This window comes from Muscardinus avellanarius (assembly GCF_963383645.1).
Source record: "Muscardinus avellanarius genome assembly, chromosome: 1".
NCBI classification, from domain to species: domain Eukaryota; kingdom Metazoa; phylum Chordata; class Mammalia; order Rodentia; family Gliridae; genus Muscardinus; species Muscardinus avellanarius.
The window spans coordinates 235,051,238-235,075,507 of NC_137786.1; the positions used below are offsets into that span (position 1 = coordinate 235,051,238).

General features: G+C 57.8%; 1 protein-coding gene across 1 annotated transcript; it reads left to right on the top strand.

Annotated features, from left to right (window-relative positions):
* Positions 1-389: 389 nt before the first annotated feature.
* IGHMBP2 (immunoglobulin mu DNA binding protein 2) lies at positions 390-22,501 on the top strand (the record flags this gene model as incomplete). The annotated part of the gene is made up of 15 exons (XM_080700773.1): positions 390-475; positions 3,478-3,647; positions 4,873-5,065; positions 5,212-5,309; positions 6,708-6,871; positions 8,562-8,762; positions 10,065-10,212; positions 14,632-14,806; positions 16,604-16,786; positions 17,112-17,230; positions 17,684-17,778; positions 18,303-18,426; positions 18,957-19,805; positions 21,553-21,725; positions 22,307-22,501. 15 exons carry the CDS (start codon positions 390-392, stop codon positions 22,499-22,501), a joined length of 2,973 nt encoding a protein of 990 aa, XP_080556899.1.
* Between the last annotated feature and the right edge of the window lie 1,769 nt (positions 22,502-24,270).

Sequence of the window (24,270 nt, forward strand, 5' to 3'; positions counted from 1 at the left end):
TGCCCGCTCTCCCCTGACGCGCGGCCATCGCAGGCTGGAGGGCCAGGTCTGAGCTGCCAGCCGCAGGCGCCGGGTGGACGGAGCCCCACCGTGCTTGGCCGGACTCCGCCTCCGGGGCTCCATCCCCGCCGCCCGCCATCGGCTCTCTCCCGCTTCCTCCCGCCCGCCGCCCCGGCTCACCGGCTCCCGGCCCCGCAGGCGTCAGGGTGCCGCGGGTGCACGCGGACACCAGCCGCCGCCAGGCGCCCGCCGCGGCCGCCGCCATCTTCCCGCAGCCCCGGCCGGAAGCGGAAGCGGCAGCGGCGCGTGCGTCGACGCACGGGTCCGGCGGGAACGCGGAAGCCGCGCGCGCTGGGGTCCGGCGCCCGGGCGGGCCCGTGCCGGCAGCGATGGCCTCGGCCGCCGTGGAGGGCTTCGTGGCCAAGCAGTTGGAGCTGCTGGAGCAGGAGCGGGCCGCCGAGGTGGAGGAGCGCAGGTGCCCGCGGCCGCCGGCCCCCGAGCCTCCCGGCCCCGGGCTGCGCGATCCCTCCGACCCCCACGGGTGCCAGGCCCCGGCGGGCGGAGTGAGGCCGAGCCGAGGCCGGCCAAGGACCCCGGGCCCTTCCAGCTGCGGGGCCCGGGGAGGCCCGGGGAGGTCGGGAGGGCTTCCCGGAGGAGGAGGCGCGGGAGGACGGCCTGGGGGAAATGGGCGGGTGGATGGTATTTTTGGTAATGGGCTGAGGGTATCGGCCGGGCGTGGTGGCGCACGCTTGTCATCCCCGCGCTTGGGAGGCGGAGACAGGAGGATCGCGCAGGTTCGAAGCCAGCCGCGCTGGCGTAAGAGACCCTGTTTCAAAAATATAAAATAGGTCTGGGAGTGTAGCCCGGAGGTAGAAGGGCTTCCAGGAACCCCAGTACCACCAAAAAAAAAAAAAAAAAAAAAAAAAAAAAGGGCTGAGGGTATAGCTCGGAGGTAGGATGCCCCTGGGTCCCAGTCCCAGCACAACCTTGGCAGGTCCCATCTCACAGCTGCCTTCTGAGAGCCAAGTGATCTGTTGTAAGTCAAGTGCTAGGTCTGGTACCCAGCACAGGGTAAGGACCTGCGATGGTGGCTGTTCCTGGCCGAGGGTGGATGGGCAGGGGCCAGGCAGTGCGGATGGCCCCGGGCCCTGGAGGAAGGTGGGGGGCTGGCGCCGTGGGACCACGCGGCTGCTGTTGCTGCAGTCGGACAGCAGAGCCCAGAGGAAGGCATTGGGGAGCCTGTGTTTAGTCCATGTCAACTAGGGCTAGGTGTTCAGGATGAGAGGCTGAGTGCGAATCGGAGCTGGGTGTGGTGCACGTGCCTTTAATTCCAGTACTTGTGAGGCCGAGACAGGAGGGTCGCAGGTTCAAGGCCAGCCTCAGCAACTTAGACTGTTTTAAAGTAAAACAGTCTAAGCCGGGCATGATGGCACAGCTCGTAATTCCTGAGCTTGGAAGCTGAGACAGGAGGATCGCACGGGTTCGAAGCCAGCCTCAGCTACTGAGTGAGGCTCTCAGCAACTCAGTGAGACCCTGTTTCCAAATAAAGTATAAAATAGGTCTGGGAGTATAGCCTGTAGGTAGAAAGCCTCTGGGATCCACCCCCATTAACACACACACGCACACACACACACACATAATAGTAATAATAAAGCAAAACACAAAAAGCCAGGTGTGGTGGTGCATACTTGTAATCCCACTACTTGTGAGTACCTGAGACAGGAGGATCGTGGGTTCGAGGTCAGTCTCAGCAAATAGACTCTCATCAACCTAGCAAGACCCTATTTTAAAGTAAGACTAAAATTGGGCTGGTGGTGTAGCTTGGAGGCCGAATGCCCCTGGGCTCAATCCCCAGGACCACAATAAAAAAGAAAAACATAAAAAGGCCCGGGAGTATAGCTCAGATATAAAATGGGGCCCAAGACCAAAGGGTAAGACCCAAGACCAAAAAAAAGGGGGGGTGTAGGGGAGCCAGGGTACAAATGGGAGGGGCTGATATAATAGATGGGAATTAGGGTGTGAGGAAAATCGGAAGGCAAAGGTTCTGTCTTTTATTTTTGTTTTTTGTTTTATTTCTTTTTGTGGTACTGGGGCTGGAACTCAGAGGCTGTAATGGTGGGGAAACCGTTCCAGTGGCGGATGTGTTCTGGGGGCCCAACAGTTACAGTGAGGTTAGCCGTGGGTTCTTGTTCTGAGCTGCGTGTAGGAAACACTAGCCTGAACTCTTGCTGGAAGCTTAAATGGGCTTATTATTACGAAGGCAGAAAGATAGGACAGGTTTAATAAAGCCCTATGCCAGAGGTGGTATAGAGGGGGTGACTTGAAGTCACCCGAGGTTTTTCTGGGCCCAGGACATTTTTATACCCAGTCTTCTGACCAGACTAGATCCACCCTTTCTCCAGGGCAGGTCTTTTGATGTGGGGATTCCTTCCTGTGGACCTGCCCTGTCTCTGGCACAGGCCCAAAGTCGTTTGTTACACCCCGAAATGTGTTAGTTGGTTTTTGGAGTCTGGGGTCTCTTGGAGGCTCATGGCGTCCCCCACATCCTTGGGAGGTTTATCGTTAAAATGTACAAGACCCTGGACTTCCTCATGAGCCATCACCCCCATCCTTGGGGAAGTTTGCTTCTCTTAGAAACGTAAAAGACCCTGGAGTCTCAAAATGCAGAATAAAAAAACAGGGCAAGAGTGGGTTGTAGCTCAGAGGTCGATTGCCCTTGGGTTCCATCCCCAGATTCGGGGAGGTGGGGTATAAAAGACCCTGTGTCCTCTGTTCTCTTGCTAATCCCCTTCATGCCTGGAACTCTGCAGCCCTTTCCCTGAAGCTCCTGGGTTACTAATAACAAAGTCGTTAATGTACATTCATACATTTTAAAGTCCTTTTCCCATACCAGCACACTGATACATTTTGAAGCCCTTCCCAATACTGGTACAGAGGCAATCTACCTCCAAGCCACACCTCCCAGCCCTATTTTTTTTTATTATTTGTTTTGCAGTACTTGGGATAGAACCCAGGGGCATTCTACCTCTGAACTACACCCCTAAAAGGAATTTTTTAATTATTTTGAAACAGGGTCTCACGGAGTTGCAAAGGGCCTCACTAAGTGAGGCTGGCTGCGAACCAGCGATCCTCCTGTGTCAGCCTCCCGAATGCTGGGATTACAAGCGTGCCTCCTAGTTCTTCAGCGTGGTTGGAAGGAGAATCTGGTAAAGATAGAGACACTAAAACATAAACACGCTGCTGGGTGTAATCCCAGTACTTGGGAGGCTGAGACAGGAGGATCACAGGTTCGCCGCCAGCCTCAGCTTTGTAACGAGGCCCTCCACAACTTAGTGAGACCCTGTTTTAAAATGAAGAGTAAAAAACAGGGCTGGGGGTGGAGCTGGGAGGTAGAATGTCCCTGGGTTCGATCACCAGTACCACAAGAAATAAAAAATTAATAAAAAAAAATAAAGCGTCGACCCGGGTGTCTTCCAGGTCCTGGCAGGAGAATATCTCTCTGAAGGAGCTCCAGAGCCGGGGGGTGTGTCTGCTGAAGCTGCAGGTCACCAGCCAGCGCACGGGGCTGTACGGACGGCTGCTGGTCACCCTGGAGCCCAGGAAGTGCGTGTCTGCGGCCACGCTTCCGAGCAACAGCTTCGCTTCCGGTGCGTGCACCAAGGGGCAGACGCTCATCGGCTGGGCATGCTCCTGGGAAGCGGGTAGCTGGCCCAGCTGCCGAGCCGAGAGCCACAGTGGAAGCTTACGCGGCCATCCAGCAATTCGAGTGGCTTTGGGTTATCTAGGGCAGCACTGTTTCAAACAGGAGGCACTGGCCACACGTGGTCAGAGAACACTCGTGTGCAGCTAGAGGTTGCGGCAGGTATAAATTGTGCCAGGCCTTGGGGGCTTGTTGAAAACATTTGAGAACATCCCAGGAATACTTTTATTTATTTATTTATTTATTTATTTATTTATTTATTTATTTATTTATTTATTTTTCTTGCGGTGCTGGAGATGGAATCCAGGGGGCATTCTACCTCCAAGCTACACCTCTAGCCCTATTTTTATTCTGTACTTTGAAACAAGGTCTCACTGAGTTGCAAAGGGCCTAAGTAGCTGAGGTTGTCCATGAACCGCAATCCTCCTGTCTCAGCCTCCTGAATGCTGGGATTACAAGCGTGCGCCACCATGCCTGGCTAGAAGTACTTTAAAAAAAAAAAAATGGTACTGGGGATTGAACCTAGGACCATTCTACCACTGAGCTATACCCCCAAACCCTTTTTTTTTTGCAGTACTGGGGATGGAATCCCCAGGGGCATTCTACCTTCAAGCTACACCCCAGCCCTATTTTTTTATGCTTTATTATAAAACAGGGTGTCGCTGAGTTGCAAAGGGCCCAAGGAGCTGAGGCTGTCTGCAAACTGTTGTCTCAGCCTCCCAAATGTTGGGATTATAAGTGTGCACCTTTTCTTTTGTGGTACTGGGGATGGAATGAGGGTGGAACCCAGAGCCTTTCTACCTCTGGGCTATGCTCCCAGACCTACTTTATATTTCATTTTGAAACAGGGTCTCACCAAGTTGCTGAGAGCCTCACTACGTAGCTGAGGCTGGCTTCGAACCTGCGCGATCCTCCTGTCTCAGCCTCCCAGATGCTGGGATTACAAGCGTGCGCCACCGCGCCCATCTTGACATTTGTTTTTACTGCAATTAAAGGTAGCAGAGATGGACTGGGTGTGGGACAGTGCCTGTCCAGCATGCCCAACCTCCAGCGGCACAAGAAAAGACCCCACAGAAACAAAGATAGAGTATCTGAGCTACGCTAGAACCTACTCCACAACGTGCCATTTAGCTTTGCTTGGCTTTCACGCAGCTGAGTTTTGGGTTTTGCAGGCGACATTGTGGGTCTGTATGAGGCTGTGGACGAAGGTGGCCTGCTGGCCAGTGGGATTCTGACCCGCATCACCCAGACGGCGGTCACGGTGGCCTTTGATGAGGCCCACGACTCCCAGTTGAACTTGGACCGGGAGACTTCTTACAGACTCTTAAAGCTTGCCAACGACGTCACTTACAAGCGGCTGAAAAAGTGAGTGTGTGCCTGGAACCGGGGTCTCCTGCGCAGGGCCAGGCGCGGCCTGCGTGTCGCTGGGTTTGTCATGCACGTCCTCCTGTGAGGCGGCGGCCCTGGCCTGCTGGCCCCCGCGAGCCCCGCCGCCTGCCCTCTCCCCGCAGAGCGCTGAGCTCCCTGAAGAAGTACCGCTCCGGCCCCGCGGCCCCCCTCATCGAGGTCCTGTTCGGTGGGTCCGCCCCCAGCCCGCCCAGCGAGACACGTGAGAGCCTCTTGTGTTTCTTTGTTACATTACTGTTAAGATGATCAGGACAGCTGGCCTTGGGGGCATTTCCCCAAGAGTTTGCCCAGCGGGTGGGGTGCGCTGGAGGGGGCGCCGCGCTCACAGGCCAAGGGCGCCCGGGCAGGGACCGGCCTCAGCAGCTCTGCGTCCGTCTCTGAATGACGTGCAGGAAGCGGCCGTGCCCTGGACACGGTGCTGAAGAGGCAGCTCGTTGTGCTGAGCTTTTCGTATCGTAATTATTTTGGTACTGGGGATCGAACCCAGAGACATTCTGCCTCTGAGCCAGCTGAGGGCGGGGGTGTGGCTCGGAGGCGGAGGTGCCTGGGCTCAGTCCCGTACCCTCCAGCCCTCACACTTTCCCCTGTTTTGTTCTCACAAGCTCAGGCCTGCACCCTTGCCCAGGAGCTCGGCACGCTCTCGTCACCTCTGCAGCAGGTGCCGTGCACTGAGAGACGGGATGGGAAGCGCAGTCCTCAACTGAATCTTCCATGATCCAGAATAGAATTATGGTCCCAGAGTTCCTTAACTTTGGTCTTTTTTTTTTTTTTTTTCGGTACTGGGATGGAACTCAGGGGCATTTTATCTTTGAGCTGAACCCCCAGCCCTATTTTCTCTTTTTTATTTTGAAACAGGGCCTCACTAAGTTGCAAAGGGCCTCACTAAGTAGCTGAGGCTGGCCGCAAACCTGGATCCTCCGGTCTCAGCCTCCCGAGTGCGGGGATGACGAGCTGCGCCCCGCGCCCGGCTTGTCTTTGTTGTTTAATGAGCATTAAAAGAGGGCTGAAACCGGGCGCGGAGGCGCAGCTCGTCATCCCCGCACTCGGGAGGCTGAGACAGGAGGATCGCAGGTTCACGGCCAGCTTCAGCTACTTAGCGAGGCCCTCCACAACTTAGTGAGACCCTGTTTTAAAATAAAATAAGAATAAAATAGGGCTGGGGATGTAGCTTGGAGGTTGAATACCTTTGGGTTCAATCCCCAGTACCGCAAAAAAAAAAAAAAAAAAAAAAAAAAAAAGGAAAGGGCCGTGTTCCCCGCGGCGCTCCAGAGCGTGCAGACCTCCTGTGGGCCAGGGCGTAGCATGTGGGCCTGGGGTCCCGTCTTGGCAGCGCCCCTGTGCACTGTCTGAGCCCCAGGCAGTGGCGGCGGTGACCGCACGGGGTGGCCGCGCTCCAGGGAAGCCTGGGGAAACCGCAGCAGGCTGCGGATTCCCGCCCTGGGATGGCCTTTTCTGGGGAACAGCGAGCTCATTCCGTGTTGCTTGGATCGCCCCGGGAAGTCAAGCATCCTTCCATGTGCGTCCCTCCGTCCCCTCTGAGCACCCGGGGAGGAGGTAAGCCAGGCCAGAGCCGGGGCCTCACACTGGGCCTCTTCTGCAGAAACCCTCGAGTTTTACAATGCCGCCCTGGACCCCTCGCAGAAAGAAGCGGTATCGTTTGCGCTGTCCCAGAAAGAGCTCGCGATCATCCACGGGCCTCCGGGCACTGGGAAAACCACGACCGTGGTGGAGGTCGTCCTTCAAGCCGTGAAGCAAGGCCTAAAGGTGGGCCTGGGCCCACTCCCCATGCCCCGTCCACCCAGGCCGCCGCCCGGGAATCGCGGGCTCCCGGCCGCAGTTCTGGTGGGCTTGGCCAGTAACCCTGCTGGGTGCTTATAGATGGCGGACTGGATCCGGCATGGTGCTGGAGGCCTGTAATCCCGGCTGCTAGGAGACACTGAGACAGAAGGTTGTAAGTTCAAAGCTAGCCCGAGCAACTTAGTGGGATTTTTGTCTCATGATAAAATGAAGCCAGGTGTGTTGGTGCATGCTGTAACCCCAGTGCTTGGGAGGCTCAGGCAGGAGGCTCACAGGTTCAAGGATGGCCTTAGCAACTTAGTGAGGCCCTCCGCAACTTTGTGAGACTTTCAAAATAAAAGGTAAGCTGGGTGTGGTGGTGCGCACTTATAATCCCCCTACTTGGGAGGCTTAGACAGGAGGCTCACGGGTTTGAGACCTTCAGCAGGTAGTGAGACTCTCATCAACCTATGAGACCCTGTCTCAAAATAAAAATAAAAAAATAGGACGGGGGGGGGTGGTATCTCAGAGGTAGAATGCCCCTGGCTTCAGTCCCCAGTACTGCAGGAAAGAGAGAAGAAAAGGTCCGCTAGGGATGTAGCTTAACGATAGAGCGCCTCTGGGTTTAATCTCCATTACTGCAAAAAGAAAGGTAAAAAAGACAGCAATCGGGCCGGGCCCTTCTTGGCGTCTGCGCCCTTGGTTTCTTTCCCATGAGCTCTTGGAGTTTGCACTGGAGGTGGTCAGGATGATGGCGTCAGGCTTTGGCGCCCTGAAGACCGCGGGAGCCTCAGCTGTCCCCCAGGCCCTGGCCCACGGCCCTGCTCTACCTTCGGGCCGTGCTGGCGGTGTGCAGTTGACCTGATCTGTGCTCCTTGGGAGCCCTGTGCCTGATTAAGGAAGAGGAGGATTGTAGCTAATCAGTAGTCTGGTTAATCGATAAGACACACGTGTGTGGAGCGCGGGTTTCTGGCTTTCCAAGAAGGCTGTTTGTTGTGCGTCACTTATGTGGGTGATGGCTGAGAAAGGGCCTTTTATCTTTACCTGCCTTGACACACGTCACTGTGGGCCTCAGAGTGCAGAAAGCTCGTTAAAAATAAGTCCTTCTGAGCCGGGCGCGGTGGCGCACGCTTGTGATCCCAGTATTTGGGAGGCTGAGACAGGAGGATTGCGGTTCGTACCCAGCCTCAGCTACTTAGGCCCTCTGCAACTCAGCGAGACCCTGTTTCAAAATAAAGAATAAAAAAACAGGGCTGGGGTTGTAGCTCGAAGGTAGAATGCCCTTGGGTTCCAGCCCCAGTACTGAGAAAAAGAAGAAGAAATCATAGCCAGATGTGGTGGTGCACGCTTGTAATCCCAGTACTTGGGAGGCTGAGACAGGAGGATTGCTGGTTCTCGGCTAGCCTCAGCTACTTAGACCCTCCATTACGTAATGAGACCCTGTTTCAAGATAAGGTATAAAAAATATGGCTGGGGGTGTAGCTCAGAGGTAAAATGCCCCTGGGTTCCATCCCTAGTACTGTAAAAAAAAAAAAGGTTTGGCTTCCAGTTGGGAAGCAGATTTGCTGGCTGTGCTTCTGCGTACAGACTGGGACGGGGTGCACCTGTGTTCGTGATGCGTCCGTGTGGGGTGTGAGTCCAAGACGAACCGCCAGCCTCACCTGGGCTTGCGTCCCAGGTCCTGTGCTGCGCGCCCTCCAACGTGGCGGTGGACAATCTGGTGGAGCGCCTGGCCCGCTGCAAGCAGCGCATCCTGCGCCTCGGCCACCCCGCCCGCCTCCTCGAGTGCATTCAGCAGCACTCGCTCGACGCAGCCTTGGCGCGGAGCGACAGCGCGCAGATCGTCGCGGACATCAGAAAGGACATCGACCAGGTCTTCGTAGGTATCGCAGAACCTGGTTTCTGATTTGCACTCTTTGTGTGTGTTACTGGAGATTGAACCCGGGATTCTCTCTCCCAGCTACACCCCATCCCTATTTTATTTTGAAACAGAGTCTCACTAAGTTGTGGAGGGCCTCACTGAGTGGCCGCGGCTGGCCGCAAGCCTGTGATCCTCCTGTCTCGGCCACCCAAGCACTGGGGTTCTAGACGTGCACCGCCACGCCTGGCTTGGGTGCCTCACTTTCCTTTGTTTCTGTGGTATGGGGGATTGAATTCAGGTGCATTCTAACACGAGATACACCCCCAGCCCTATTTTGTTTTGAAACAGGATCTCAGTAGTTTGTTGATTGAACCTAGGGGTATTAAGTTGCTGAGACTGGCCTTTTTTCTTTCTTTCTTTCTTTTTTTTTTTTTTTTTGCGGTACTGGAGAAAGAACCCAGGAGCATTCTACCTCTGAGCTACACCCCCAGCCCTAGTTTTTTAGTCTTTATTTTGAAACAGGGTCTCACTGAGTTGCAGAGGGCCTCACTAAGTAGCTGAGGCTGTCCGCGAACTGTGATCCTCCGGTCTCAGCCTCCCAAATGCTGGGATGACGAGCGTGCGCCGCCACGCCGGGCTTGAGACTGGCTTCTGACTTCAGACTTGCAATCCCCTGTCTCATCCTCTCAAGTGCCTGGATTCCAGGTGTATTCCATCATGCCTAGCTAGGTTGGCATTTTATGGGCTGAAACAGGTTTATTTTAATCTCTTGGGAAGCATGATACTCCTTGAGGCTCCGCTCCTCCATCACAAGTGCCCGCAGCCGCGTCCTGGGCAGCCTTGGGTGGTTCTGAGGCCCGCTCAGAGCGCCGTCTCCTTTCCGGCTCCCCTGCGCACCTGACTGGATGTGAGTGTTCAGGCAGTTGTGTGCACCTGTGGCTCCTTCAATTTTTGACTTGGGTGGTTTTTAAGAAACTTACTGAACTGAACCAACTGATTATAACTAAAAGCATTCTGTGAACATAAAACAATTACAAAGTTATGTCAAAACTGTCATATTGTCAGCCGGGCATGGGGGCGCACGCTTGTCATCCCAGCACTCGGGAGGCTGAGACAGGAGGATCGAGGTTCACGGACAACCTCAGCTACTTAGTGAGGCCCTTTGGAATTCAGTGAGACCCTGTTTCAAAATAAAGAATAATAATAATAATAAAAAAAAAAGAGTTGGGGATGTCGCTCAGAGGTAGAATGCCCCTGGATTTCATCCCTAGTACCGCCAAAAAAAAAAAAAAGTCATACTTTCTTTACTTCCCTGTACAGGCAAAAACCAAGAAGACGCAGGATAAGAGAGAGAAGAGTAATTTTCGAAATGAAATTAAGCTGTTAAGGAAAGAACTGAAGCAGCGGGAGGACGCAGCCATGGTGGAGAGCCTCACCCTGGCCAGCGTGGTCCTCGCCACCAACACAGGTGCGCGTCTCCACTGGCCGGCGCGCCCCGAAACGGCGTCGGTGTGGACCCTTGAGCCTGGGTAGGATTGGCCAGGGAAGCCTTCTGGGCCTGGAAACTTTGTGTAGGGAGGTTTGTGGCTACAGATTGAATTCTTTTAGCAGGTAGAGGGCTATTCATGTCATCTCGAGCAGGCATGTACCTTTCAAGAAATTTGTTTATTTTCTGTCAGGTGTGGTAGCGCATACTTTTAATTCCAGCACTCGGGAGGCTGAGACAGGAGGATCGTGGTTCATGGCCAGCCTCAGCTACTTAGTGAGGCTCTTTGCAACTCAGTGAGACCCTGTTTCTAAATAAGGAATAAAAAAATTAAAAAAAATAGGGCTGGAGGTGTAGCTCGGAGGTAGAATGCCCCTGGGTTCCATCCTCAGTACTGCAAAAGAAAGAAAGAAAGAAAGAAGGAAAGAAAGAAAGAAATTTGTTTATTTTCTGTAAATTATTGGAAGCAGAGGCATAAACCTATTCCTAATACTCCTTTATTGATCTCGACACCTGCAGAGCCCACGATGATGTCACTCTTAGTTTTTATTTTCTCTTTCTCACCGTCTTCTGGCCGGAGGTCTCAGTTCTTCCCAAGAACCACTCCAGCTTTCTCTGTTGGGTTTCTGTTTTCTGTTTCATTGATTTCTGCAGGGACCTTCATTGTTCTGTTTTTGTTTTGCTTTGTTTACTTGGGTTTAATTTGTTCTCCTCTTTCTCTAGTTTCTTTTTTTAAATTTTTGTGGTACCAGGGATTGAACCCAGGGACGTTCTACTTCTGGGCTGTATCCCCGGCCCTTTGTGTTTTTTGTCTTGGAGCGGGGTCTTGCCGAGTTGCTGAGGCCAGGGCCAAACCTGTGATCCTCCTGTCTCAGGCTCCCAAGCACTGCGTTTACAGTTGTGTACCACCACACCAGGTTTCACCTGCAGTTCTGAAAGATATTTTTGTTGGGTACAGAATTCCAGAATGACACATTTTTCTTTTGGTGTTTTGTATTTTATTTTTTTGGTATTGGGGATTGAATCTAAAGGCATTCTACCTCCAAGCCCTGCCTGATTTTATATCTTATTTGGAAACAGGGTCTCACTAGGTTGATGAGATCCTTGCTAACTTGGCGAGGCTGGCTTTGAACCTGTGATCCTCCTGTCTCGGCCTCCCAAACACTGAGATTACGAGTGTGTGCCTCCATATCTGGCTTATTTATTTTTTGTTTTTTATTTTTTGTGTATGGTACTGGGGTGGAACCCAGAGGCCTTCTGTACCCAGCCCTATTTTATTTTTTATTTGGAAACAGAGTCTTGCTAAGTTGCTGAGAGCCTCCTAAATTGCTGAGGCTAACTTCAAACTTGCAGTCCTCCTGTCTCAGCCTCCTAAGTCCTGGGATTATAGGCATGGACCAACATGCCTGGCTTTTTTGGTGTTTCTTTTTTTTTGTGTGTGTGTGGTACTGGGCATGGAACCCAGGGGCATTCTACCTCCAAGCTACACCCCCAGCCCTATTTTTAACTCTTTATTTTGAAACAGGGCCTCACTAAGTAGCTGAGGCTGGCCACGAACCTGCGATCCTCCTGTCTTGGCCTCCCAAGTCCTGGATCGCAAGCGCGCGCCACCACGCCCGGCTCTTTTGTTGTTTAAAAATATGTCCCCTTGTCGTCTGTACCAGTCCTTCCGGAGAGAAATCTGTTTCCATCCCTTTTTTCTTTGTATGTAATGTCCTTTTTTGTGTGTGGGGGGTGATTTTAAGATTTTTTTCTCCTTATCTCTAGTTTTAAGTAATTTGGTTCTGACATTTTTTTTTTGCTTTTGGTGGTCCTGGGGTTCCTGGAAACCCTTCTCCATGCTACACTCCCAGACTTATTTTATGTTTTATTTGGAAACAGGGTCTCTTAAGCCATCGAGGCTGGCTTCGAACCTGCGCGGTCCTCCTGGCTCCGCCTCCCAAGCGCGGGGATGACACATGTGCCCACCGCGCCCGGCAGGCTCTGGCAGATTTTCGTGTAGTTTTCTTTGTGCTTGTACATATGGGTGTATAGTTTTATCAGTTTAGAAAATATTCTGCTATTACTTATTTTCCTGTCCTCCTCTCCTATCCTTAGGAGGCTGCTTGAAGATTCCCCCAAACATTTTGTATAATTTGCAACTCAGTCCCTCTTGAGTGCTGTATTTTCACGTTCACTAATTATTTTTGTCCTATCTGATCTGTCCTATCAGAATTTTTATCTGAGACTCAGAAGTTAGATTTGGGCCTCACAGTTCGGCACTTCTCTTTAATTTCTTGAACACCGGGAATATAGCCTGCGATGTAATCTTTGTAGTTTGTAACATAATCTGTTTGACGGCCCAGGCCCGCCATCCCCGCCTTTTTCTACACCTTTTCAGTTGGGCCTCGTCTGGGGTGTGCCGTCCGTCCGTCCGTCTTCTTTGTGCGCCTGTTCAGTTTGTTGGATGCCAGACACTGGGAGTTTTATCTTGTGCATGCTGGATATTTTTGTATTACTATAAACATTCTTGCGCGGTATTCTGGGAGATAAAAAGTTACTTGTGTTGCTTTTGGGTCTTGCTTTTGGACTTGTTGTGTCTGAAACGGGGTAGTCCATGGTTTATATTTCCCACTCCTGAAGGAAGGCCCTCCTGGGCTCTGCACCCAGGGCACATGGGTCCTGAGGTTTTGGTCTGACCGCTGGGCTCGGCGCATCCCAGGCTTGCGTGAGCAGGGGCACTGCTATCATAGTTTAAGGTGACTGGGGCCGGGAGGCAGCTCAGTGGCAAAGCGCCTGCTTTGCAGGTGTGGCGCTCTGGGTTTGGTCCCTGATTCCAAAAAAGACAAACAAAAGAAACCCTTTAAAAAACATAGCACAGCCGGGCGTGGTGGGCACGCTCGTCATCCCGCGCTTGGGAGGCGGAGACAGGAGGATCGCGCAGGTTCGAAGCCAGCCGCGTGCACTGGCTTAGGAGACCCTGTTTCCAAATAAAAATGTAAAAATAGGTCTGGGAGTGTAGCCCGGAGGTAGAAGGGCTTCCAGGAACCCCAGTACCACCCAAAAAATAAACAACAACAACAACAACAACAACAACAAAACATAGCATAGTTTACGATGGCGTTTCCCCTGACCTCGGGTAGTTTTTATGAGCCTGGGCTGCTCGGTCTTCGGCTGACTTCCTGAGGCGGTCTCTGCAGAGCTCTGGCGTTCTCCGCTGTGCAGCGGTCGCTTTGGTATTTTGCCTAGGAAGTCTGGCTGCGTCGATCTCCCTGGGTCTCCTCCCCTCCTCAGCGCAGGGGTCCTCTGGCTGCCCCTGGGAACTCAAGGCAGCAGCTGAGGCCGTTTCAGGGTTCACCTACTTTGTTCAGTGTCGCAAAAAGTTAACTTCAGATTTTCTATTTCTAGGGCCGTGTGTGTGTGTGTGTGTGTGTGTGTGTGTGTGTGTGTGTAACAGCTGCCGTTACTCCATCCTGGGCAGAAATGAGTCTTGTTCTCCATTTCTCCCGTGGCTATCCAGCTATTACGGTGCTTTGTACCCCGGGCGGGTTTGAGAATGCGTCGCCTGCCCTCCCGGGATCAGGCGCGCGTCCCGTGTTTGTGAGACTGCTGTGTGGCTGCCACTACCACACGTCCCACCGCTTAGTGTGCAGGAGAGAGGGAGGAGGGAGGGAGGGAGGGAGGTGCTGGATGGTATCCCACAGGTCTCTGAGACTCCATTTATTTTCCTTCATTCTTTTTTTGGCACAGGGGATTGAACCCGGGGGTGTTTTACCTTTAAGTTCTACTCCTTGCCCTGTTTTATCTTATTATTTTGAAACGGGGTTCTCACTGAGTGGCTGAGGTCGTCCTCAAACTTGTGATCCTCTGTCTCAGCCCCCCCCCACCCCCGTACTGGAATTACAGGCATGCTTTTTTTTTGGGGGGGGGTATTGGGGATTGAACTTAGGAGCATTCTACATCTGAACTATACTCCTGGCCCTATTTTATTTTTGTATGGCTCTGGGGATTGAATCCCAGGGGCATTCTACCTCTGAGCCTCAACCCCAGCCCTATTTTATTTTTTATTTGAAATAGGGCCTCTAAGTTGCTGAGGCTGGCCTCGAACCTACAATCCTTCTGTCTCAGCCTCCCAAGTCCTGGGATTGCAGGTGTGCACCACCATGTCTGGTTTCTATTTTATTTATTATTTTTATAACAGGGTCTCACACAATTGCTGAGGCTGGCCTCAAATCTGCAATCCTCTTGTCTCAGCCTTCCAAGTACGGGAATTACTGACATGTGCCTCCACGCCCGGCTCTGCTTTCCCAGTGTAACGCGAGCTAGATGACGACCCCACCCCTGCATCCCCGCCGTGGACCCCAGCCTTGGCGCGTCTCTGTGATGCGATTCCCCTGTGCTTAGACTCCTTATCTCCACCAGGGGCCTCCGCCGACGGCCCCCTGAGGCTGCTGCCCGAGGGCCACTTTGACGTGGTGGTCATCGACGAGTGTGCCCAGGCCTTGGAAGCCAGCTGCTGGATCCCGCTGCTGAGGGCCCGGAAGTGCATCCTGGCTGGAGACCACCAGCAGCTGCCGCCCACCACGGTCTCTCAGAAGTAAGGCCCGTTCCCGTGGCTCTCCCCCCTCGCCCGTCCCTTCGAGCCGTCCTCCAGGGTCCGGCCGGGCGTGCTGGGCCCTTAGCCTGTTAACCTACACGGCCCCACCCGCGCTGCCGCGTTTGCCTGAGGAGGCGGCGGAGCCGTCACTGTGCCCTTCGGGGCGCCTGGCCCAGCGTCCTGGCCCCGTGCGGGCTCGGTCCTCGCCTGCTCTCTGCGCTCACCTGGAGCTTCCTGCCCTGCCCCGTGGCCCTGTGAGTGGGGCCTGGACCAAGTTGTGGGTGGGCTGGCCCTTCCCAGCTCAGCCCGGCTCCTCCCCCGCCCTCCCCGTGGCCACGCCTGGGCCGGCTCCCTGGGCGCTGGTGGCCCACCCTCCCTTGGGACGCGCCACCTCCTGAGCGTGCTTGTTCCCGGCGCCGGGGGCTCCCTCGCGTGGCCTGTGTTGCCGTGCCGATCCTCTGTCCAGAGGCAGCTGCACGCGTTGTCTTTGAAGGGCAGGCCTGTGTCTAGAGGGCAGCCTGAGGCTGCCTCGCCGTGTGTGCAGTGATCACGATGAGCCTGGGCCTCGAGTGGTTTTCTGAGTGCCAGTAACAAGTGCAAGAAAGGGTGTCCGGCGGAATCTTCTAGAAGAGGCTGGATGGTCCAGAAGTTGGGATGTTTGGGCCAGGGTGTCTCAGAGAAAGGATGTCAAGTGTCCTTCCTAGCTGGGCATGGTCATGCATGCTTGTAATCCAGTACTTGGGAGGCTGAGACGGAAGGATCACTGGTTTGAAGCTAGCCTCAGCAACTTAGGTCCTTGGTAACCTAGCAAGACCCTGTTTCCAAATAAGAAATAGGTCTGCGTGTATATCCTGGAGTGTACAGGTCAGTGGGTTTCATCCCCAGCACCACATACACAAAGAAAGTCCCCTCTAGCGAGGATTTGGGAGGAGCGTTTGGGACACGGCAGAGGGACCAGGGCTGGCTCTTGTGGAGAAGGCGGGATCCAGAGCGGAAGCCCAGGATGGGGAGCGCCCCCTGGGCTGTGCAGTGGCTTCTCTGGGGGTCCCCGCAAGAGGGCTGTGTCCTCCGGGAGCCTTTGGGTGGACAGTCTGGAGCTGAGCTGTGCCCTCGGGGTGGACCCCTGGTGTCCCTGGAGACAGCAGAGGATCCTGCGGTCAGCGGGCGGGCCCTGTAGGGCACGTCTTGGTTTGCAGGTGGGGGCTGTCTCCTGGGGCCTCAACTCTGGCAGCGATGACTTCTCAGAATTGGTTGGTCAGAGGCCCCGTAAGTGTCCAGAGATCGCTGAAGTCGCCTTTGGGGATTGGGCACTTTCCCACAGTTTTGGTGATTGGCAGCTTGGGGAGCGATGCTGCTCCTGGGGGCCCAGAGTGCGGGCTGGGGCCCAGGCGGCCTGGGTAGGCTCTGGCCCCGCTCCCTGACTGGGCGGCATTGGGCCAGCGCCTTAACTTCTTTGGGTCTCACCGTCCTGTAGAAGGTAGGAACCGTCTCGGCAGCCACCTGGTGGGAGTGAGTCCATCACTAACGGTGAGGGGACCCGTCTCCTCCCGTCCAGCGGCAGCCGACGCTCCTTCCGCGCCCTTTGCCGCAGCAGGAGGCCGGCAGACCTTCACACACCCGCGGCCTTGCCTGGCTTGGGTCGTGATTGTCCCCGGGCACCCAGACCCTCTGCCCATCAGCAGAGTCTGTTGTCGGGCTGTCTCAGGTGGTCAGCTGGGCCAGTCCTGAGGTCTGCAGACTGCTTTGTCCACCTGCTGGGGTTTCGCTGGACTCAGGCCGCCTTCCTCTCGGGTGCAGGGCGGCGCAGGAGGGGCTGTCGCTCAGCCTGATGGAGCGCATGTCCAGGGAGTACGGCGCCAGGGTGACGCGCATGCTGACCACGCAATACCGCATGCACGGGGCCATTATGCGCTGGGCCTCGGAGGCCATGTATGAGGGGCGGCTCGCAGCCCACTCGTCCGTGGAGGGCCATCTCCTGAGGTGAGTGACTCGGCCCGGCCCTACCCACCCCACCGGAATCGGGTCCTGTTAAGACGTCAGGGCCTCAGTAAGCTGGGGAGGGCTTCCCTAAGTGGCGGAGGCTGGCTGCGAGCCTGTGATCCTCCCGTCAGCCCCTGCATTCAGCCTCCAGTAGAACAACAGCAAGGCTTTTAGGGTGCCAGTGAGCTCAGAGGCACACCTTTCTGGACGGAGCAGGCCTTGTGCAGGGCCAGGCCTGGCCGCCTGCCTGATGCTCTTGGTGTCCGGTCCCCGGTGGCCCCTCGGTGTCGTCGAGTAGTTCAGCTCCGTTCTTGTCCTGGGCCAGGGACCTCCCGGGCGTGGCCGCCACAGAGGAGACAGGCATCCCCCTGCTGCTGGTGGACACGGCCGGCTGTGGGCTGTTGGAGCTGGAGGAGCAGGATGACCAGTCCAAGGGGAATCCGGGTGAGCTCGCCGGCCCGCGCCAGCCCGTTCCATCAGACAGCACAAGGCACGTCACTTGGGGGCAGAGGGAGGCGCCCCTGGAGATGAGCCTGCGCCTCGATGGGGCCCTGCGCTGGGCCAGCCCCCGCCCTCCTGGGGCCGCGGCCTGTGACCGCGCGTTGCTGGTCCAGCAGCTCTGTCGGGCCTCACCCTGAGAGCACGCGGCTAGCTGGTAGGGGATTCTCATGCAAGATCCCTGCCACCCAACAGCACCCTCGCCTCTCCACGGACGGGCGGCCAGGCCCCGCTGGTGTGCAGTTCAGGTTACCAGGCATGGGGCCTGGAGAGTCTCCGGCAGGTGCCCGTTCCCAGCACACCCTGCAGGGCCCACGGGCACAGCGTGGTCAGGTGCCACCACAGGAAGCGCAGTGGCCGGCCAGCGCGGCTCCCGCACTCAAGGCCTCTCCCCCGCAGGTGAGGTCCGCCTTGTCACCCTGCACGTCCAGGCGCTGGTGGACGCCGGCGTGCGAGCCGGCGACATCGCCGTCATCACGCCCTACAACCTCCAGGTGAGGGGCTGCTGCCACTTCTCTCAGCCAGCCTGGAGGGGTTAAGGCGAGGGAATCCACTGGCCGTGTAACCCAGAAGTGCACACCGCCATAACAGGAGCCCTCCGCCTGACGGTCGGCCCCGGGCCCCCAGTGGGTGCCATGTTGACTTTGGTCTTGGCCTGCTGCCCCAGGTGGCCCAGCACCTCAGGGGTGCTGTCCTCCCCCGGGGTCCCGGCTCCTCAGGGGCGCTGTCCTCCCACGGGTCCCAGCGGAGCAGTGGTCCCTGGGCCATCTCGAGCCTCGGCTTAGGCCCGGGTCCCATGGCCGTCTGGGTGGCGTACGGTCCAGGGAGGCGGCGTCACAACGCCATCCTGGCTCTGCGTCACGCGTGTCTGAGGATGGGGTCCCCGTGGGGAGGCGTCCTGCCGGCACACTCTTGGCTTGCTCAGGGGACCCCATTTGGCTCCCTCCGCTGGCCGAGGCGGGGTCTCCACACTGTCGTGCTGGGTGGCGGATGGGCCAGGGCCGTGTTGGTGTTTCAGGTGGACCTGCTCAGGCAGAGCCTCGCACACAAGCACCCCGAGCTCGAGATCAAGTCTGTCGACGGCTTCCAAGGCCGAGAAAAGGAGGCCGTGATACTGTCATTCGTCAGGTCCAACAGGAAAGGTGCGAACTGGCCAGGCCCTGGGGCACTACGAGGGCGTGTTGGTGCTGAGGACGCGGGTCACTGCTGTCGCCGCGGAGCACAGCCTGGCCCTCCGTGAGCTCACGTCAGCCAAGGCCCAGCGCGCAGCCACACGTCTAACGGCAGGAGGGCTGAGGCAGGAGGATCACAGGTTTGAGGCCGGCCTCAGCAACCTAGCAAGAACTCCAGCAACTTAGCAAGACCCTGTTTCAAAATAAAAATAAAAATGGGTTTTTGGTGTAGCTTGGAGGTAGATTGCCCCTGGGCTCCATCCCCAGTACCACAAAAAGAAAGAAAGAAAGAAAGTTAGTTAGTTGAAGCCAGAAGCCCAGCCTTCACTCGTGGCTTTGGCGCCTGTTGGGCGGTGGGTGGAAGTCAGGAGGTGGGGACCCCCGCCCCGGCTGTGTCCCAGGCAGGGTGGGGAAGAGGCCGTGCCGGGCGCTGGCGTGGGCGGCCGCGCCTCCCTGCCCTCCCGAGTCGGTGTGCTCAGGGCTGCCCCTTCCCTGCTCAGGTGAGGTGGGCTTTCTGGCCGAGGACCGGCGGATCAACGTCGCTGTCACCCGTGCCCGGCGCCATGTGGCTGTGGTCTGCGATTCCCGCACGGTCAGCAGCCACGCGTTCCTGAAGACCCTGGTGGGCTACTTCACTGAGCACGGGGAGGTGCGCACGGCTTTCGAGTACCTGGACGACCTGGTCCCCAACAGCTATGCCCACGAGCACTCCCAGAGCCATGGCCGCGCGGCCTCCAGGCCCCCGGGCCCTGCTTCTTCAGCCAAGAAGGCCGGAGGCCGGCAGCAGGAGGGGCGCCGGGAGAGCGCGGCCGCCACCACACGTGAGCGGAGGAAGCCAGGCCCCCAGCCTTCAGGCTGCAAAGCCCCCTGCCAGCCCAGCCTGAACGGGGGCAGCCTGGGAGAAGCAGGGGGCCCGGGAGGCATGGAGCACCTCAGGGCCACGATCCAGGCGTTCGTGGCCAGCGAGGACACGCGGCTGGAGTTCCCCGCGTCCCTGAATTCCCACGACAGGCTGCGGGTCCACCAGATAGCCGAGGAGCTGGGGCTGCGCCACGACAGTGCTGGGGAGGGGAAGGCCCGGTTCATCACCGTGAGCAAGAGGGGCCCCGCGGGGGCCGGCCGCAGGACACCCCCGCCACCCGAGCCCCCCAGCCCCCCCCAGCCAAAGCCGCAGCCAGAGCAGCCCCTCGGGGAGCCACGCAGATCGGCCCCGCTGGATCTGAAGGCTCTGCACCTGGAGAGGCTGCGGCGGGAGAGGGGCCGCCAGGAGCGGCCAGCCAAGGAGGAGCAGCCAGCCGCGGGCTCGGGGCTACAGAAGGTTCTAGAAAAGAAGAAGAAAAAGGCAAAGGGTAAGTGCTACCAGCTATCGAGAGCAGGGCTGGGGCGCCCTCCCTGGAAACACCGCCCGGGGAAGGATCACTGCTGCGGCCGGCCTGGGTCCTTGGCCTGCATCCTTGAGCGGCCTTCTGTGGCCTGCCCTCCTGCCGCAGTAACCGCCTCTGGCCCCCAGGCCCAGGCTCGTGGTGCCCAGCAGCCAGGAAGCTCTCGGGGAGCTCGCCAGCACAGGGCAGCCGTCCCGCGGGCTCGGGGCCTGGGGCCTCACCCCCTCAGACTACTGGGCCCAGAGGTGGGCGCCAAGCTCGCTGAGTGTGCTGTGCTGGTCCCAGGCGGGCCGTGTGCTGTGCATTCACCCTGCACTGCGCCCTGTGCCCGCCTCCCGCTGGGGTCCCCGGCTCTCCTTGCAGTCCAGGGCCCACCAGCACAGAACTATAGGCCTGCTGGCACCGGGCTCCTGTTAGAACCGCAGCCCTGTGGGCAAGACCGCGAGGGAGGCGGGCTCCGGAGCCAGGGCGCCAGGCCAGCCCGCGTTACGCCATCTTCGTGAGCAGCCTCGGCCCAGGCCCGCGGTAGGGACCAGGGGCCACCAGCCCTTGGGCATGGCTTCCCCAGGGAGCGGCGTTCCATCCGCCCTTCCACACCTGCAGCGGGGTTGGGCCCTGGCCTGGGTGGAAGGCGCCCAGCCCCCTTGACAGCGCTTCTCATGGCGGTCACCTTCTTTCTGGTCCCTTTGCCACTCCAGCTCTGGCCGTGACGGCCCTGCGGGGCTTCGGGCTGTGCCCTGGCCGGCAGCTCAGATGCAGAGGTGGCCCGGGCCGCCCGGCTGTCCCATACCTGGGTTGCACGTACTCAGCTGCAGGCAGAGGGCGGGGCGGGTGCTGGGGCCCGGCCGGCGCCCCTCCTCCCCCTGGGGCCTGGGCACGTTCCCTTGCTGCCATCAAGGGTGAGGAGGGACCTGCGTCCCGAGGTCAGGATGGCTGCTCTCCAGGCCGCCTCTAGGCCCGGCTCTGACCTGGAGCCCGGCAGCGTCAGCGCCTGCTGGGGCTGCAGGCTCAGGAAGAGCTCCTGCCAGGAGGCAGGAGCGGCCGTGTGGACGGGCCTGGGGCACCCTGGCTGCCGGCCCCGCCTCCTGTGTCCTGCCTCCGAGGCCGACTCCCGCGTGGGTGGCCCTTCCGTCTCCTGCCCCCGGCCTCTGCTGTGTAGACGCGTGCCACGGGCTGCTCACCTTCCGCTCCTGTTTTTATAACTTCTCACGTTGTTCAGAGGAGTTCAAGAGGGTTAGTTAGGGAGGCGGGGGCACAGTGCAGAAGGGCCGCGATGGGGGGTATGATCTAGAAGGCAGTGGTCTAGACGAGTCACTTTTGGACTGCAAAACTTGCTGTCGCCTCTGGGTAAGAAGGTCGTGGTCCCCTGCTGCCGCGTGGTGCCTCGCGCTCCTGGACTTGTGCGTGGCTGGGTTTGTGTCCCAGGGGGCATCTCCACGCTTGCTGGACGAGAGGGGTGCTGTGGAAGGCCCCCCTGCACCAGGGCCCTGGACAGCCCTGCCCGCTACTCACCCCATGTGCTCTGGACCTTTGGCTCCATGAAGAAGCCGGGCCAGTCGGAGGGGCCCTCGCAGCCTGGACGGAGGCATGGTCTGCTGCCCAGCTCACTGCTCTGCGTGCCGGCGGGGCTCGGGAAGGGGGGCGGGCATGTGTGGCTTTTTGTGGTGCCACAGGAACCTTCTCTCTGCCTGCCTGAGCCCACCTCTTTCTCTAGGGCGCCCTGCCACAGACGGGCCGGCCGAGGAGGACTTTGACGCACTGGTGTCCGCTGCCGTCAAGGCTGATAACACCTGCGGCTTCAGCAAATGCTCAGCCAGCGTCGTGACCCTGGGCCAGCTCTGCCAGCTCTGCGGCCGCCGCTACTGCCTCAGCCACCACCTGCCCGAGGTATGTGGCCGCCCGCTCGCATTCTGACTGTCCCCAGAGCGTGTTCTTGAGAGGCTAGAGCCGGCTTGCTGTGGTACCGGGCACAGGGACCTAAAGTGTGGTCTTTGCTGGTCACGGCCATGGTAGTGGGGCTCCACACAGGACTGTCCCATTGCCCCTGGTTTCCTTCTCGGGGGTAATCTGGGTGCAGTCATCAGGGTGGGCCCAGACCCCAAGGGAGAAGGGCAGAGGCCCTCAGCATGCAGCGGGGAGGGGCCTGGGGGCCTCAGGCTAGTCTAGAGACAGCAGGCTCACAGAGGTGTCAACAAGGCCCTGTTGTGGCCAGAGTGGCCCTAGCCGGGGACTGGAGGCCGGGGGAGTGCTGTGGCCATGGCTGTGCGGTTAGCCGGTGGTTTCCCGACCACACATGGAGTGCTCCGCTCCCAGCCCAGGCCGCCTGCTGCCTGCAGGGTAAAGGCGCAGGCCAAGGGCGAGCCCCGGGACAGAGAGCCTGAGTCTCGTGGGCTCCTGGGGCCTGGCTCTTTAACGACAGATCTGCAGGCTCCCCACACCACCCTGCGCTGACCACCGTTTACTCCCAGGTCCACGGCTGTGGCGAGAAGGCGCGTGCCTACGCCCGGCAGAGAATCAGCCGCGAAGGCGTGCTCTACGCGGGCAGTGGGACCAAGGACCGGTCGCTGGACCCGGCCAAGAGGGCCCAGCTGCAGAGGAGGCTGGACAGGAAGCTGGGGGAGCTGAGCGGCCAGAGGAGCAGGAGGAAGGAGACGGGGACGTGACCCCCGCGCCGGAGGGACCGGCCCCCCAGCCGGCAGCGGTGGAGAGCACCCAGGTCAGCCGCCCGCCACTGCCGCCCGGGCCCGGAAGCGTTGCTGGCCTCGTCGAGTGGGCTTCGCCTCTGCTGGGCTTCGGCGCGTGGACAAGGCTGGGGCCGGGCTCCCTCCCTCCTGCTGGGCTGGGGCGGGGCCGGGCCTCCCCAGCACTCACCAGTGTCCTTGGCCAAATGTCTTATTTATGAGAACATCATCGGATGTACTTTAGCCTCAGGTCTCTGTTTCAAAGGCTCATAAATTATTTACATGAAGTTAACATACCCTGCAGTGTGCCTGCTGCGTGTGTGGGGTGAGTGCCCCCGCCTCTTGCTCAGATCTCACACTCGCGGGCTGCCGGCGAACCCCCGCGTCTGGAGCTCTGGTGTAGGGCGCTCAGAGGGGCCGGTGGCATGGGCGGAGGGCCGGGCACGGGAAGGCTGCCTCTCGCTCGGCTCCTCAACCAACGAGGGGGCAGAGTCCGCATGGGAAAGTTGAGCACTGTAAACAAACTGTGGACAGTCGAGCCTGCGGGGCTGGGCAGAGCCCCTGGCCAGGCTCCTGCCCACACCCTGGACGTCAGTGGCACTTGTGGGTGTGTCTTGATGCCCCACGGCCCTCCTGGGCGATCCAGAGTAGCCCTCAGGAGCCGCGTGCCGTCCCTGCGCCACCCTCCCCGGTGCTTCCTCGGCTCCGTCATCTCCTGTCCCACTCTGCTGCCCGGCAGACACCCGCGCAGCCTGGACCGGCCCTCCCCTCCGTGCACGGCCTGCCCGCTGGCTTCCATAACCGGAAGCAGATTATGTTTTTGTGCTGCTGGGTGTCGAGCCCTGGGGTGTGTACCTCTGAGATAAACCCTAGTCCTATTTTATTTTCTGTTTTGAAATAGGATCTCTCTCACTAAATTAGTGGACCTGGCCCCAAACCTGTGATCCTTCTGGCTCAGCCTCCCGAGTACTGCGACTACAGGTGTGGGCTGCCGGGCCCGGCCCGGCCCATGGTCGCTTTTGGACTGAATTGTTTGGAAAAGGAAAGAGGACAGGACTCACTGTTTGTTTTGTTGTGGGGGCTTTTTGATTTGTCTGTCCGGGCTGTATCAGCGACCGAGCCCAGGTGCTCTACCACTGGGCTGTATCAGGGACCGAGCCCAGGTGCTCTACCACTGGGCTGCGCCCCCCGCTCTTTTTGAAATGTTCTGCTCCAAGACAGAATCTTGCTAAGTCGTATAGACTGCTCTCAAATTTTGATCCTCTCGCCCCAGCTTTTCAAGTAGCTGGGATTGTAGGCATGTGCCACCCCTGGCTGCCTAATAGAGAGAGAGAGAGAGAGAGTGTGAGAGTGTGTGTGTGTGTATGTGTGTTGGTAGCTGTACTGGGGATTGAATCCAGGGTTTGTTTTTTTTTTTAACACTGAGCTACACTTCTAGCCCTATTTTATTTTATTTTATTTATTTTTTTTGGTGGTACTGGGGGTGGAACCCAGAGGCTTTCTACCTCCAGGCTATACTCCCAGACTTTTTTTATATTTTATTTGGAAACAGGGTCTCACTAAGTTGCTGAGAGCCTCACTAAGTAGCTGAGGCTGGCTTCAAACCCGTGCGATCCTCCTGTCTCAGCCTCCCGAGCGCTGGGATTACAAGCGTGCGCCACCACGCCTGGCAAGCCCTATTTTATTTTTTATTTGGAAACAGGATCTCACAAAGGCCCCTCCACTTCTTGAAGGGCCCCACTAAGTTACTG